The following is a 15941-nucleotide window of genomic DNA, read 5'->3' as shown; positions in this document are numbered from 1 at the left end:
ACCCCCCCTCCCCAAACACCCAATAGGAAGACACTTTCCCCACTAAGCTCCTCCCACGGGCTGGCCAATCAGACCCCCCCCCCCCCCCCCCCCCCTCCACGGTGGCACTACATGCCTGTCGATGCAGATGTCCGCCTCAGCTCCCCCGCGGAGCGCCCCCTCTCTCCCTATCCTCTGGGGGCGGCGAGGGGGGTAGCGACGGCAGGAAGTGTCTCCGGGCGGGGCCTCTGGGTCCGGGGGCCGAGGTGAAGAAAAGGGAAGAGCTGCGTGCGGCCTGGTCGCCCCCGCCTTCCTGCCGCCGCCGTGGATCCCTGCGCCGGTGTCGGGTTGTCTCGCTCAGACCGGCACATGCTCCTGGTCCCTTTAGTCTCCGCCCCCTGGTGTGCCTCTGATCTCCTCTGAGCCCCCGCTTACTTCCTCCCGACGGTGAGCGTCCCGTCCGCAGCGCGGTCCGGGAGTTCCCTGAAGGCACTGGTGCGCTCGTCGTGCTCGGCAGAGTCTCTCCCCAATGGCGGTTTGTCTGTGAAGACTTCCACAGGAAAGTGGGACTGTGCTGGGGCGGCGCTACGTGCTCTGCCTCCCTCTCCCTCTCTCCCTCTCTCTCTCTCTCTCTCTCCCTCTCTCCCTCTCTCTCCCTCTCTCTCTCCCTCCCTCTCCCTCTCTCGCCTCATCTGATCTCTAGTCTTTTTTTTCCCTTGCTTCCCCGGCCGCCCGCTCACTCCTTCCCTCCCTTTCTCTCGCTCCGTCCCTCCCCCTACCTTACTCTGCCAGCAGGCAAAAACTGCGTGCACACACCCACATAAAAACAAAACACACACGCGCTAACACACACACACACACACACACACACACACACACACACACACACGCAAACGCACGAGTCGGTATACACTCAACCGCCGCCCTCTATGTCTCTTCTGCTGAAACTCTGGCACACACACACACACACACACACACACACACACACACACACAGAGAGTCTGAGGGTAAACACGAGAGAGCGAGTAAGTGACCGAGCGCTGGAGAGAGTTGCAAAGGGAGAGAAAGAGATGGAGTGTGTGTCAGTGAAAGAGGGCTGGGGTGGAGGACGGAGAGAGAGAGCACACAAACACGAGTGTGGTAAAGAGAGCAACAGAGCGAGGGAGTGAGATAAGCAGAGTGGCTGCTGGGCCACATAGACAAAGAGTGAGAGGGAGAGAGAGAGAGAGAGAGAGTGAAGGAGGGAGCGTGAGAGGGTTGATGTTGATACCATGAGAAAGCATAAAGGCTTTCACATTTTTCCTGACTGACCTGCTTTTCATTTTGAATGTGACCCCTCTCCAATCTGTAACAACACAGAGTGAGGGCGAGAGGGAGCGAGCGAGAGAGCGAGGGAGAGACAGAGAGGAGGGGCGGAGGGGAGTGACGCTTGCCAAATCTTCCAGAGCGCCTGCCAATCTGGAGCCTGGCCATCTCCAAACCAAGAGAAGAACCATGGGAGAGCGGAGAGACGGAGGGGAGCAGGAATTGGAGGGAAAGACAGAGAGCACACAAAATACAAACCAATGAAAAACAAGAGGAGGAAAGGAAGAAGGAGAAAAAGGGAGACAACAGGATGGGGTGGATATTGGGCGAGAAGAATGTGGAGGAACAGAGAGAGAGAGAGAGAGAGAGAGAGAGAGAGAGAGAGAGAGAGAGAGAGAGAGAGAGAGAGAGAGAGAGAGAGAGAGAGAGAGAGAGAGAGAGAGAGAGAGAGAGGCTGAGCTGGTGTTCGCTACCTGCTGCTCCTTTAAATGGGCTCTTCCAGTTGAGCTGGCAGACTGGGAGGAATGGGGAGGGACGGGCTGGGGGTTTTAGTATCCAGCTGCCTCCCCGCAACCAAGCAAAGCTTGCCAGATTAGTGCGCTTACATAAACGCCATCCAAGGGGAACACGCACACGTCACACACACACACACACACACACACACACACACACACACACACACACACACACACACACACACACACACACACACACACACACACACACACACACACACACACACACACACACACACACACACATTTCTGAATGCTAATCAATCCTGCACCCACAGCCCTGTAAGATCACCCCCCCCCCCCCCCCCCACCTCTCTCTCCCACACAGGCATGCCAGGCACAGGAGAGACACAGGCTTTCAAACGCTTGGCCATCCTTCTATTGCGATGCCAGGGTTTACAGGCCCCGTCCATGGGGCCAGTCCCCTGAGGCCAGCCCCCCCCCCCCCCCCCCGGGCCAGGACGCTGGACCCCTCCATGGCACTGGCCACACCACTACCGCGTCTGTCAAACCACGTCGACTGGCACAGAGCACCTCGACTGGCACAATCCCGGAGGGTCGGACAGGCAGCCAGTCTACCTCGGAAGAGGGGGAATCCTCCTTGGCAGGTCTGTCACCATGGTTACACAGCGAGCAGTGAGCTGCTGCTGAGGCAGAGTGTGGTTACATAAGGAGTGTAACGCCGAAGCGCTCTGGGCTGCCACGCTGATCCCCTGGGATGGAGCGCCCTCTCTAATCCCACCGCCGGAGAATGGAATTGAACACATTAACCAGGATTACTACGTAAGACCCTGTAGTCACCATCGCCAACCACTAGACTGCGGAGCCGCCACCCCACCTAACCCCCCCCCCACCCACACAATGACAGTGCTCCTCCGGTTTCAGTATCTGATGCACACCGATAGGCTGGCGGGAGGGTCCCCTGCTGCCCTGGACCACAATAGAGTCAGGCTGAACAAGTCAAACCAGAGTCACATGGATTGGTACGGGGAGGTGTCTAGATTAAAATGCTAGATTAGAATTAGGGGCCAATCAAGAAACGATTGTTAATCACTGTTAAAACTTGAATGAAAACTGGGCATTTTCTCCAAAGTGCATTACAAAGGCAATCTGTAAATACAATATACTCAAAATAACAATTAAACAACAAGATTGCAAAAAACTGCTAGCACAAGCAGATCTTTCCCTTGCTCTACCAACCACGGAGAGATGGAGGAAACAACCTTAACCGATAAAATGGAATTAACAACCACAGACCGCAAACACCACCAGCACCTACCAATTATAGAGTGCCTCCAACAACTCTGTAACTGAAGCAATCCTTGAAATAAGCACAATAGTTCAAACTCACTACGACTTGAGTACAAGAGATTACCAGATAATCCCCTGCTTGGCGGCAGCTGGGGGCGGGTAGTAAACCCTGGAAATGACCCACAGGTCAAGGTCACTCAAGTCAGAGGCAGCAATTGAGACAAACACGCAAACAAGACAACCAGAGATAGACTGGACGATAGGCTGATCCTTCCGTCAGAGACGGCCAACAGCCAGGGTTTATGACTCCCCGGGTTTGATAACAGACCTTTTTCCATCTTTCTTTTTACAACCTCCTTGATATTTAACAGTGCTGGAGTCTTTGGGCTGTTCTGCCAGTGGCGAGGAAACACAGCTCCTAAGGGAGACTGAGTATAAGAGAGACAGAGAGCCTGAAAGGTATAGTGAGCCTGAGAGAGACAGAGAGTTAGGGAGAGAGATAGAGAGTGTTAGAGAGTTAGGGAGAGAGAATGAGTTAGGGAGAGAGACAATGAGTTAGAGAGAGACAATGAGTTAGGGAGAGACAGTAAGAGAGAGAGACAATGAGTTAGGTTGAGGCAAAGAGTAAGGAAGGGAGACAGAGAGCCTGATAGTGACAGAAAGTGAGGGCGATAGACAGAGAGTGAGAGCGAAGACAGTGAGTTAGGGAAAGAAACAGGGATCTAGGTAGAGACAAAATGCCTGAGACAGACAGATTGAAAGTGAGTTTGGGAGACACATAGACATGAGAGAGACAAAGAGTTAGGGTGAGAGACAATGAGTTAGAGAGAGAGGCAGTGAGTTTGGGAGAGACAGAGTCAGGGAAAGAGACAGAGTTAGGGTGAGGCAGAGTTAGGGAAGAGACAGGGAGTTAGGGAAGAGACAGGGAGTTAGGGAAGAGACAGGGAGTTAGGGAAGAGACAGGGAGTTAGGGAGAGAGACCGTGAGTTAGGGAGAGAGACCGTGAGTTAGGGAGAGAGACCGTGAGTTAGGGAGAGAGACCGTGAGTTATGGAGAGAGACAGAGAGCCTGAGATAGAGAGCGAGGGAGAGAGACAGAGAGAGAGCGCCTGAGCGAGACAGAGTGCGGGAGGGAGACAGAAAGCCTGAGAGAGCGACCCAGACTCCAGACACATGTGACCCGATAACCACCACGTGCTCCAAGCACCACGTGGCGACTGCTGCGTCGCTCACAGGAAGTCCGTCCGCAGCGCTTTCAAACAAGCGCACGCAAAGTCAGCAAACTGCGGCTGTTGCCTCTGCCTTTTCTTCTTCCCCTAACTCCATGTTGAACGACTCACAATCACTCTTATCATTCCAACAGCGGCGTCGGCAGCGCATTATATCAAATGCGCTTTTTTGAATTACCTTTCTTGGCGGTCTCCATCTCTTCTTCGGTCCAGCGAGAACTCTCATTCATCTCCTGATTGCCTGAAAGGGGAAAGAGAGTGAGTGAGTGCGAGAGGACAGAAGAAGGAGGAGAAGAGGGAGGTGGGGGTAAGATTGCTTGTCACATTCAGTTAAATGAGTGACAGGGAGAGAGCGAGAGAGAGGGGGCAAAAGAGGAAGGTGGTGGTCTCGGGGGGGGGGGTAAAGAGGGGGCAGAACCTGAGCAAATGCCAGTTAAGAAGCCGATGGCAGAGAGCCAGGGGTCGGAAACTAAACTGCTAATTAATGATTACACGTGTTACAAAACAGAGTTCTAAAACAAATGCAGGTCTGAGGAGGACTGCTGGCGCTAGCTGCTGGGGCGCACACACACACGCGCGAACGCACGCGCGCACGCACGCAACTGCTGAAAGAGCGAGTCCCTTGATAGGCTGCGGTGAGACTACGACATGCGCAATGCTGACTGGACACTTGGTGACAACAAAGAGGAGAGCAGGGGGTGTTTGTGGAAGCAAACTGTGACATCTTAAAGCAGAGCCGAAATAACATCCTGTGTTTGTCTCTTGGCCGGCGGTTACATGATTTAAGCTAACCTCATTATGCCCGTTTCCCAACAGCGATGTCGCAGCGCACGTCTCTGCTATGATTTGATAATTCTCACAGAACAGGAACTGGGTAGGAGTTGAATGTGCACGAGTGACCTAGATAAGGCTGGAGGAGCCACAGTGCACTCTTGTGGTTTGGGATAGGACTGCCAGAATGGAGTACGTGTTTGTGTGTTTCTAGCTAAATATACACATACATATATATATATATATATATATATATATATATATATATATATATATATATATACATATCTATACACATCTATACACATACATATTTATGCCCTCTTGTGGGTTGGGACAGGACTACCACATTGGAGTGTGTGGTTACTAGTTAAACAAACATATACGCACGGACACATATATACGGACACTAAACACACACTCGCGCACACAAACACACATACATACATACATACATGCATGCAGCACGTTTACTATTTGACAGAAGGTGTACACAAGTTAGGCTGAGCGGGCCTGTGCATGGATCAAAGGTGCATTCCAAAATCACTTATTTACCACACACTTTCCAATCTGTAAATCACCCTGCCCTCATCGAATGGTGAACACTTTGCATCGCGCCAGAGTGAGAGGCCGAACGGCCTCACAGCTCTCCCCCTTCACAGGGGGGGGGCGGCGGCGGTACTGACCCAGCTCGCTGCTGAGCGGCGGCGCCGTGCTCTCTTCCACCTCGCTGGTCATGGAGCGTGTGATGCGGCCCTTGCGGCGGCCTTGGCTGTTGGCCGTGCGCCGGCCCTTGACGGTCACGGCGGGCTCCTTGTCCTCGCCGTCCTCCCCGGAAGTGTCGTCCCTGCGGGGGTTGAAAAGCAGAGGAGAGAGGGAGGCGGTGAGCCATAGCATCAGGGAGAACACAGCACGTTTAGGGGGCTTTCCTTTGTCATCGGAAGGTTTGTTCTTCCAGACGCTGGAGAAAAACAAAAGCCTGTTGTGTGTTGACGTTTGATGGTCTTAAAGCTACTCCACACCTTTCCTTCAAAGAGAGTCTAAAAGATGAGTTTAAAATCAAGAACTTCCAGTACGTCACGATGGCGATTTAGTGTCCAGTGTTTGATGTGTAGGAAAAGGGTTTTAAATAAAGATAAAGAACGTATTTTTTCAAAACGAAGCCACATTTTTTATAAGCTGCAGGAGTGGTAAAATTGGGTCGTACGTCAAATTACCATAAAAAAAAGACGCTCTGTGGTATAAGCCGCATCTTATAACGCATCTTGGCCCACAATCCAAATGCTCCCATGTAGTGCCAAACGCTGGCCTGAAACCGCAACCAAATAGTTTAACTAGTAGCAGTATTCTTTGGGGACCGCGCCGTGTAGCCGATCAACTGATGTTTGAGTGAGGTTTGGTGTGTGATTGGAGATAATGAAGATTCAAGCTCTAGTAAAATCTGAACTTTGACAGAATTAGAAAACAAGGCATCCTTTATTTTGAAGCAATTCATTTAGACGCAGATGCTTTGAACTATCGTTCATAATCTGAGAGCACATTGTGGAAAGCTGTCTTCATTGTTTTTTTTGTCAGTTATGAAGGGATGCCAATGTTTATATCTTTAGGAATTCATCTTTTATGCAGACCTCTAGTGTAAATGAGCATATGGGCTTTACAACGTGACGGCATTAGGAACTTCATGTTTTATCACTCAAACTCAAATCACCGAAAACGGCGTCTTTGTGGTTGCAAAACCTACCTATAAGCCACTCCGGAAGGTAAGCCCAAGTGACAATTTTGGATTCGTAGAACCGGGATATAAGTCGCTGCTTTACTTAAAAAAATAAAAAAGGAGATCTCAGACCAAGTAGACACACACATACACACAAAGTCCAGTGTGAAGAAGAAGAAGTGTGTGTGTGTGTGTGTGTGTGTGTGTGTGTGTGTGTGTGTGTGTGTGTGTGTGTGTGTGTGTTTTTGCCAGGTAATATATTCAGTGTCAGCACATGGGCCTGCCAGGAGACGAGCGAGTGAAGCTGAACCTCCTGCTCCTCCATTCATCTCCGCCCCCCCCAAACCCACCCGCATCCATTAATCTTGCTGAGAGAAGCTGCTTGCACACTAAATATAGGGGAGCCAGCTGTGGCAGGGCTGACAGGCAGGAGGGGGGATGGCAGGGGGCCACAGGGGGTACCGTGGCGGGGCCCTGAGGTGCAGGCAGCGGGGGCAGGAATGCTTCATCACCGTCACCACCTCCGTCTGATAAATAGTGTGTCCTGCAGGAGGGCTTTAAAATAACTACATAGGTGCTGGTGCTGGTGTGGGGGCAGGGGTTGTCATTGATGTTTGAGGGGGTGACCGCTGCTTTAAATATTCAACACTTAATGCCGTCTCCTTCGCACGGATGTACTCTCTGACAAGAGCAAAGTCCATCGATATTACAACTGCTAAAAGTCTTTATGAGGCCTCCACTCAATGGGGATAAACAAAACCATCTGTGCAACCGCTTCCTGCTGAGCTGATCTGCATAACTTCCTCGAGCTCATTTGCTGAAGGCTGGACCTTGAACAATGTTAAAAACAACAACAACAACAACAACAACAACAACAACAACAACAACAACAACAACAACAGAGTGTCTGAACAGCCTCGTCTCAACCCGAGTACGCCCTTGTTCCCAAATGTTCTCTAGACTTTCTCAGAAAATCGTACTGCGTACAAACCGAAAGTTAGACAGCCATCGGTCTTTTGTTCTGAATCAACTACAGCAGCATTGATCTGACCGAACCTAGGTAGTGATAGCGAGAGAGAGAGTGAGAGAGAGCGACGCGATCTCCCTCTTTCTCGGTACGGTACAGGACTCACTTCATTCCATCTTCCTTGTCGTCTGCTTCGGCCTTCTCCTCATCCTTCTCCCCTTCCTTCTCCTTCTCCTTCTCCTCCTTGTCCTCCTGGCTGCTGCGGCTCACCTGCTGCTGCTGTTGCTGCTGCTGCTGCTGCTGCTGGCCATGCTGCGAGAGGGGCCAAGACAACAAGAAGACAACGCTTCAAACATGATCCCCACGAAACCGGATACACCAGAGAGGCAGACACAGGCACACGCCACACACATAAACCTACACACAAACACACACACATTAAACTACAAACACACACACACACACACACAAAGGGGACAAAAAGACACATCTTAGGCACACAAACACTCACAGAGGAAAGGAAGAACCAAAAAGGTGATGAGACCGATAAGGGATGTTGGCTTGGTGTTTTAAATTGGTTCCCCAAACAGACGAGGCCTACACAGACTTTCTTAGTGCTCACATCACTTCCCCATCAACTTCCTGACTGTCTGGAACCAGATGAGTAGAAGACTGAGGCCTGGCCTTACTACCGGCAGCCAGTCCCACAGACACACAGGAAGCACTCACACCCCTAGTCCTCCTAGGGCCTGGCCATTAGCACACATTGTTTACCGTCTCCTTTAAGTCTGCCAGACGTTTGCTTTCTAGCTGTGCCATCCTCATCATACCGCACTGAAGGTCAAACTCAAAGGACGCCTGACATATGGCCCCTGTGGCGACGCCATTTCAAAAAGGAAAAGGTGTTGAAGGGAGACCCAGAAAAGATTGACTGAGAGAAGAAAGAGAGTGAGCAGTCTTACCACCTCTCTCCCTAATATATACGGGTACGGCCTCTCTCGCCCCTCCACTCTTTCTGGATTAATTTGCCAGAAAACCAATCAAACCCATTAGAAGGGAAGGGAAAGCCCCCCCCCCCCCCGGCCCCTGAAGAAACTGCTGAACGCTGGGCCTTCCATCACCTTCCGCTGTGATCAAACACACTTACTGCTAGCGCGCTCCGCCCGTGCTGATCTAATAGCTGACCTGGTCTGATCCAAACCAAAAACACGGTGAAGTGGTAAGGAGCAGCAGGGCTGGGGCTCTTGCCTGTGTGGGCTAGGGGGGGGCAGGGGGGATTCAGTAAGGCTAGGTGGGCATTCGCCTCCGCCTGAAGCCTTTACTCGCTATGTCTACTCTCGGACAACGCCATTACGGTGAAGCGGCTAGGGATGTTCAAACGTACATTCTCATGCTCGCTCTCCCTCTGTCTGCTCTCTCCCTCCCTCTCTCTCACCCCCTCTCTCTCTCTGACAGTGGGGTATTGATTCCAGGGGGCGTGGCTACACATGAAGGGGGGGGGGGGGGAATCAGGTAATGAGCCGGAAGCTGACTCCGGGAGGGATTAGCACAAACCTGTAGCCCACCAGGAGGAAAAAGGTCACAAGTTAATTAATGTGCCATTTCATTAGCCACCGGCTTGCGGCTTAACAGGCCCTGAACCCTGGGGCCCCCGGGGGCCGACGCCACACGCACTACCCGGGAGCTCATTAGCCATGGAGATCCCCGCGAAAAAAACAGACAAGACAAGAAGGAAGAAGAGGAAGAGGAAGAAGAGGAGAGTGACAAGGAGAACACATTAGCCTTGGACACAGAGCGGGGGGGGTGAGGTCGGTGTGTTAGCGCACTCAGTTATCCTTTGGGAGTTTTATCGGCTTGAGCTAGCGGCGGTTAGAGAGATTGCTGGTCATTGCTCAGCATGGCGACAGGCTTCCCCCCTTGAGGAGAGCTCACAATGTCACTTTGATCTCAGCAGTCAGGCGGCTTCGTACCTGGCTTCTGCCGCGGCGCCTGTAGTTCCTGCGCACAATGTTTTTGTAGTTCTCGTTCTTCTTGGTCAGGTAGTAGAAGAGCACGCACTCGGCCACCGTCTAAAACAGGGGAACACAGCGTTGGACGGGTGTCCCACACCAGGGAGCAGCGAGACAGAGCGTGGGGAACGTACCTTTCTCTCCAGGAAGGACGCGATTAGACTGAAGTTCTTGGGGTGTTGGATGAACCTGAGGGCAGACAAGAGATGAGTCACACACGCAAAAACTCTGATCCTTTGAACACCATTGCTTTCTGCGGTTATTAAATTAGACGAAATTGGTCCATATGCTCTTCTGAGCTTTTAATCCCTATTCCCTATTCCCTAGAAGATGCAAATTTTTGTTTATGGAGGGTCCGAAAAGGGCATGGAGCAGTATGTAAAACTGCAATCTCTTGGAAATGACAGCATGAAAAATATTTTATTCACATTTAATTGTGATCAGAAGAACTCCCTTTAATTTTCATATCAACACAATGGGCTTCAATATTTTAGTAATATGCATGATACCATCTTGATCGAATCCTTTTCTGGGTATGATTGACAATGGCAAATATGCTATTAATCAATAGTATTTGAATTTAAATATATTCCAAAAATAAGAATCCACATTTAAATATATATAAAATATATTATATCAAGCTTTAGTTAATGTAAAAAAATAAAGATTAAGCAGCAAGTGTAATGCTTTATAAATAAACCGTGTATAAAATGTGTCAGACTCCACACACAGCATTACTGAGCAGACATCAAATCAGGTACCACTGATCGTTTCCTTTGCAATAAGACGGCGTCTCCCAAGGACTGCGACGGCCTTGATGTCCCTGGTGTGTGGCTGTGTGCACGTGAGCAGAGTCCCTGATCTACCCCTGAATCCTTCTGGATTCATTTTGACAGCACAAACAAAGCACCTGCACTCCCTGTCCTCACTAAACAGGGAAGGCTTCAAGGCCCCCATGGCTGTCGAGCTGAATAAAAAGCAGCCATGCCCACAATGGTGGTGAGTACGACTACACCACTCCGTTGTCTAGTGGGGATCTTTGTGTCGCACCCATTTCATCCAAAGAGTGGAGGCTCCACCGCAAAAGGCAAAGGGAAAATCAAGGGGGGAAGGGGGCTGAGGTTTTGTGTTTTCTTACTTCTCTCTGAAGGTGTCCTTCTCCTGCTCGCTCCACATGTTCATCACCTGCCGGTCCTTGTACACCTTCATGGGGTCGCCCATCAGGCCGTTCATGTTGATGAACTTGATGCGCTGCTGCTCCGCGTCGAACAGCATTGGCGGGATGACGGCAAGTTGGCGCATCTGCTTCTCCGTATTCTGACAGAGGGAAGGGACAGGGAGGGGGAGTGAGAGGGGTGTGTTTTTGGGAGACGGGGATACAGAAAGCCAGACCCGTGTGAGGCAAACCCAAACGGACACTAAATGTCTGGCCGAGGCGTGCTCCACTGCACGCGTGTCTGGTAGGAACCAGCGATGCGTTGGCCGTGTAAAGCTCTGCACATGGAAGTGTGTGAGAGGTCAGGAGACGACAGGAAATGGTTTCTGGGCTGTCGCGTAAACACAGCGGATTCAGCTCAGAAAATAAGAAATTGGTTTCTCTCTTGATTTCAACCGTCACAATCATAAGATCAAAAACTAAATAACAATAAATAACCGCTCCGACGTCTAATGTAAGAGAGTAAGTTGTAAGTTAGACAAGATCTACTGAATTAATTCCAGACAGATCCCCACAGCAGGGGTCCAGAGGCACCCAAGGGAGCCAGGGAGAGACAGTGATGTGGAGGCAAAGAGCGTCGAGCCCACTGGGAGAGGAAGGCAACAGCATCGTACGAGGAACTAACATTTCCACTCCACTGACAACCTTCAAAGTAAGAGCAAGACGTCTACACATTATTGTGTGTGTCTATATGTGTGTGTGCGTTCCTGTTTGCATGACTGCCACAATTTCTACACCAACCAAGGGAATCATTAGCTTGCACGCCTACTTATGTGCTTGACTTAGCTGTAGAAGCGCTCTTTGTTTCATAAAAGGAGCCACTGGTTTGATGTGGTTAAAATGCTAATTCCTCCACTGAGGGGGTTGGACAGTGTGATGTGTCTGCTGTGTTCTGCAGGGAGGAAAGCAAGCGGGAGTCAGGAGATGAAGCGAGGCTACAGGATGGATGGGGGGGGGCTCTCACCTCTTGCTCCGAAATGCCGTCGATGATCTCCGAGACCTCGTGTTCACTGCGGGCCGCGGACGATGCCAGACTGCCACGCTGCCCCACGCGGCTACGGGCGGGGAAACACACGAGACATGGGGGTTCAGGTTAACATCCAGCCGTGCGGTAGCTTAACTTAACAACGGGTTCAAAGAGACCAACTGGTCCTACATGCAACCTTGGAATCCATTAGTACAATGTACCAGAGGAAAAGTTGGTTTCATATGTAATGGTGCTGATCCCATCCTGTTGTGAACTTGGTTTTGCGGTCGAAGCAAATGGCCAACATGAATGGTTTAGAATACATCAACCATATTTTTAAGATTTCAGAAACAACTTTAAGTCCATCAGTCAAAGCATTATTATTTTGTCATTGACTTATAAGCAATGTTGGTAGCAACAACATGCAATAAAATAATCACCAGTGGAAAATATTTAGTCTTGTGCCTTGAAACTGGTAAACAAGCAGGCAACCATTTGATTGGTAACCAGGCAACAGCATCAAAAGCACCTTGGCCAAGAAAAAGTCTTTGGCGTTTCGGGTGTTTAACATCGAACACAATTGTTTGCTGGTATTTTTTTCCAGGTTAATAAAATAATTACAAATCATGGCCCTGAATTGGACTGTACACATACGACGCGACTTTGCACAAAATACACAATTTCTCGGTCGATTTTCTAGACCTCTAGCCTAAACATAAATCAGCTGAACCGATCAGGTATCTTTGTCATGGTCACCATGGACACTGTTCACTGGTCACTGCTGTAGCCGTAGTGGTAAACTACATTCAGAGAAAAAAATGACTGCCCTCCCGTCATCAGTATTGATCATTCATCGCAGTCGGCGCTACAAGCCAAAGTTGACCTGCGGTATGTGAATATAGGTTGCTTTTGAACAAAACAGTGCAGTTCAACAGTTTCCATTTGGATATCAATAAAAACAAACGTCTCCAAAGCATAGAAGTATTGATGAACCCTCCAGAGGCTCACGAGACACACCAAGTAATCATAATAACCCCTCATCCACAAACTGTCACTCCTCATATTACACTGGGAATAAACATTATAGATAAACAAACTTCACAGGATGAGGGTCGACTTATTTTTCACCCGCGATTCTACTAACATGATACGTATACGCTTCCCGACTGATTTCCGTCAGCAACATTTCGTCCGCAACATTCCATCAAAATTATTTTGGCTGTGAACTTTTGACCAACGTCCCCCACGGTCTCCTCAGACCGTGGCACCCGCCCCTCCCCCTCCCAGAGAGACGCTCCCAGGGAGGAGACGGGGGACCCCTCACCTCTGCATGCGCTCCTGCAGCTCCCGCTGCTTGCGGATCTCGGGGAACTGCTTCTCGTAGTACTCGCGCACCTTCATCTCCTTGGCCCGCCGGCGCGGGTTGCTCTCGATACGGTCCACCTTCTTCTCCCACGCCTCCATCAGATGGTCGTAGCGCTGGCAGAACTTTTGTTCCTGTCAGGGGTAACGCGCGCACAGTGGAGGGGGGCACTCAGAACACGGCCCAAGGACACCCGTCACAAGTCATCCACGTCTACTCGCTCTCTTCGTTCCCTTTAGAGCCTCATTAAAACACTGACGCATGCGAGCGGTCAGCATCATCGTACAGACACTTGTCTCCAGAGCCCCGCACGGCAGAGAGGTCATCGTACTAATTTAGCATGTGACAAATTGCGAGGATATTACACGTTTATCATTTCTAACAGTGTCCTAGCTTCACTCCGTTCTGTCATGTGACTGTTCTGTTGACAGAGTAGCCTTGCGGTGTTAGTATTCTGACACCATAAGGGGGGGGGGCTTGGCTTTGAGCCAGGATGGTTCACGCCCACGCAGGCCGTAAAGCAGCCCATTAACCCTGGAGGAGATACGAGCCTTGAAAGCCTCTCAAAGCACCGGTCTCCCTGTGGTCTGTCTGCCAGCCTCCTCCCTCCAGCCCCCCCCCCCCCCCCCCTCCGGAGTTTACACACAGCAGGAGAGGAGGCTGGACACTAGTGTGGGCTGCATCTCTCGCTGCTTCATCCCTCGCCGTGTTAGAGCGAGGAACTTGGCTTGTCTGCATCTTTCAAGTAATACATCTACATTATCACACTCGCAGTTGCTGAACAGTGTATCTGTAGAGTCTAATGCACTGTTTCTGCGCTCAATTTCTATAAATCTTTCATTTCTGTAATAAGAAAAGTGCTGGGTTGGAGGTTTGCCTGTCTGTGGGGTCTCGGAGCTCGCTTCATCGATCCATTCTTTATTTATAGCGCCGCCCTTTGACTCCGAGTGACTCGATTAGCGGCAGCAAGCTTCCACACACACGCTATATAAAGTCCATTCATGTTTTGCTGAAACTCCTTTAGATCGAAAATCAAAATAAATCAGGGAAAGAAAAGGTCCATGCTATCCACACACCACAGGCCATTCCAGTTCAGCCCTCGGGGAGTCGGGACGAGAGCTCCGAGCAGCCCGTGTGCATCGGAGCGCAGTTCTCGTGTGCTCTTTCTACGGTGTGTCAGACGTACGGAATAGGGGGCTGGTGGGGGGTCAAAGGATGCGGCGGTGCTCTGTACTCACCCACTGCTTCCGAGCATGGTTTCTCCTCTTGAAGTACAGGATGAGTTTCTTCCTCATGGCCTGGTTTCTTTTAGGAGAGCGGGGGAGGGGAGAGAGAAAGCGAGCATGTGTGAAATGTCACCGTCTCTTCAACCTAAATACGAGCCGTTCCTTTAAAAAGTTCACAGGTTTTCATTTTGAAAAATAAAATGCTTTCAACGCCACGCACGGCATCCAGCTTGCATATGCCAAGTAAACACTCATGCACTGTGCTCTCAAATAAACACAGTATGGCATGTCCTTGGATGCCACTCGTAAAATCCATTACATCTCAATAGTTTACTTTAGCGAGGTTTGTGCAGAGTGAGACAGATGAGGGAGTGATCGATGGCAACACACACAGAGAGAGAGAGAGAGAGAGAGAGAGAGAGAGAGAGAGACAGAGACAGAGACAGAGACAGAGACAGAGAGAGAGAGAGAGAGACGCCAGACTTGTAAAGCGGGTCCAAGCCTTGGGAACAGGCAGCTCCCTCAAATCAAGGCCAGGGCCAGTAATCTGCTTGGCAGATCCGTCTCTCCCTCCACTGGAAGACCGAGTCTCACTGCTGATTGTTATTCTATCTATGGTAAGGTCACTTTCCCCGCTGAATGACATAATCAGATTCTACATGAGTCATTCTGCCCGGTTAGGTTTGGGGAGTTCTCCAGCTCAGCGCCACGGCTGGCATGGGGTGGGGGAGGGAGGGCGCTCACTTCTCGGTGTGTGCGTCTAGCGCTCATCTAATGCCGAGGCTTGGGATAAGCGTTCCCCCCCGCTGCTGCCAACATGTCTTTTTAATCTGTCACAACAAACCCTTAGTCCAAAACACACTGGCTCTCTTGCGTCAACGGGGAGAGGAACCCCCCCCCACGCAGCCGAGGCAAACCCCCCCGTCAGAGCAGATGTGTGTAGTGGAATACATCGTGGGGCTGTCATTTTATACAGCGTAAACAGCGTGGGGCACCCTTAAGAAGCACAGGGATTCTTGTGTCGACTACGATATCCCCTATCGGTATAATATGATCTGAATCGCTAGACCGTTAAGTTGAAAAGCATTCCTCTGTGTGATGCCAAGTCCAGCCCTGAAGTCATCCTCTGAAACCCTGAGTTACACAGATATGGTCTCCTGTGTTACACCTGCAACATACTGCAACTAAAAATCGAAATCAGGAGTCATTTTGTTATGTAATATTCTTCCAATATTGTTCGCTGCAGAACAATTCTAAACAAAAGGTGAGAAACGGGGCCAGATAGTTTAGCAGCTAGGAGGTTAATATAATAGCCGCCGAAGCTCAAGGGTCGAAACCAGTAAGATCTCCAGCACCAAGATGAACGAGGCGTGGCATTGGTCAGCACGTACCATACAATCAAATCTAATTGGTTCAGTGCTCTTTAAATT

At 50.4% G+C, this 15941-nt stretch overlaps 1 protein-coding gene and 1 long non-coding RNA gene across 15 annotated transcripts in view; one reads left to right on the top strand and one right to left on the bottom strand.

The window, feature by feature from the left end:
• Positions 1-15941, bottom strand: part of ncor2 (nuclear receptor corepressor 2) — a 103746-nt gene that overhangs the window by 32283 nt on the left and 55522 nt on the right. For all 14 annotated transcript variants that reach the window (XM_060055020.1, XM_060055023.1, XM_060055018.1 and 11 more), the window contains exons 9-17: positions 14524-14590; positions 13247-13419; positions 11920-12010; positions 10878-11056; positions 9874-9928; positions 9701-9799; positions 7897-8042; positions 5736-5896; positions 4457-4519 (exon numbers count right to left, since the gene is read on the bottom strand). In XM_060055020.1, the coding sequence (XP_059911003.1) occupies positions 4457-4519; positions 5736-5896; positions 7897-8042; positions 9701-9799; positions 9874-9928; positions 10878-11056; positions 11920-12010; positions 13247-13419; positions 14524-14590 (1034 nt within the window). The remainder of the gene's footprint in view (positions 1-4456; positions 4520-5735; positions 5897-7896; positions 8043-9700; positions 9800-9873; positions 9929-10877; positions 11057-11919; positions 12011-13246; positions 13420-14523; positions 14591-15941) is intronic.
• LOC132460033 (uncharacterized) lies at positions 1509-2043 on the top strand. Its single transcript, XR_009526330.1, has 2 exons — positions 1509-1621; positions 1708-2043. It is a non-coding gene; the product is annotated as an uncharacterized LOC132460033 (long non-coding RNA).

Source organism: Gadus macrocephalus, chromosome 6 (genome assembly GCF_031168955.1).
Source record: "Gadus macrocephalus chromosome 6, ASM3116895v1".
Lineage (NCBI taxonomy): Eukaryota > Metazoa > Chordata > Actinopteri > Gadiformes > Gadidae > Gadus > Gadus macrocephalus.
Note: the sequence above shows the minus strand (reverse complement) of the source record. Positions and strands in the feature narration are given on the sequence as shown.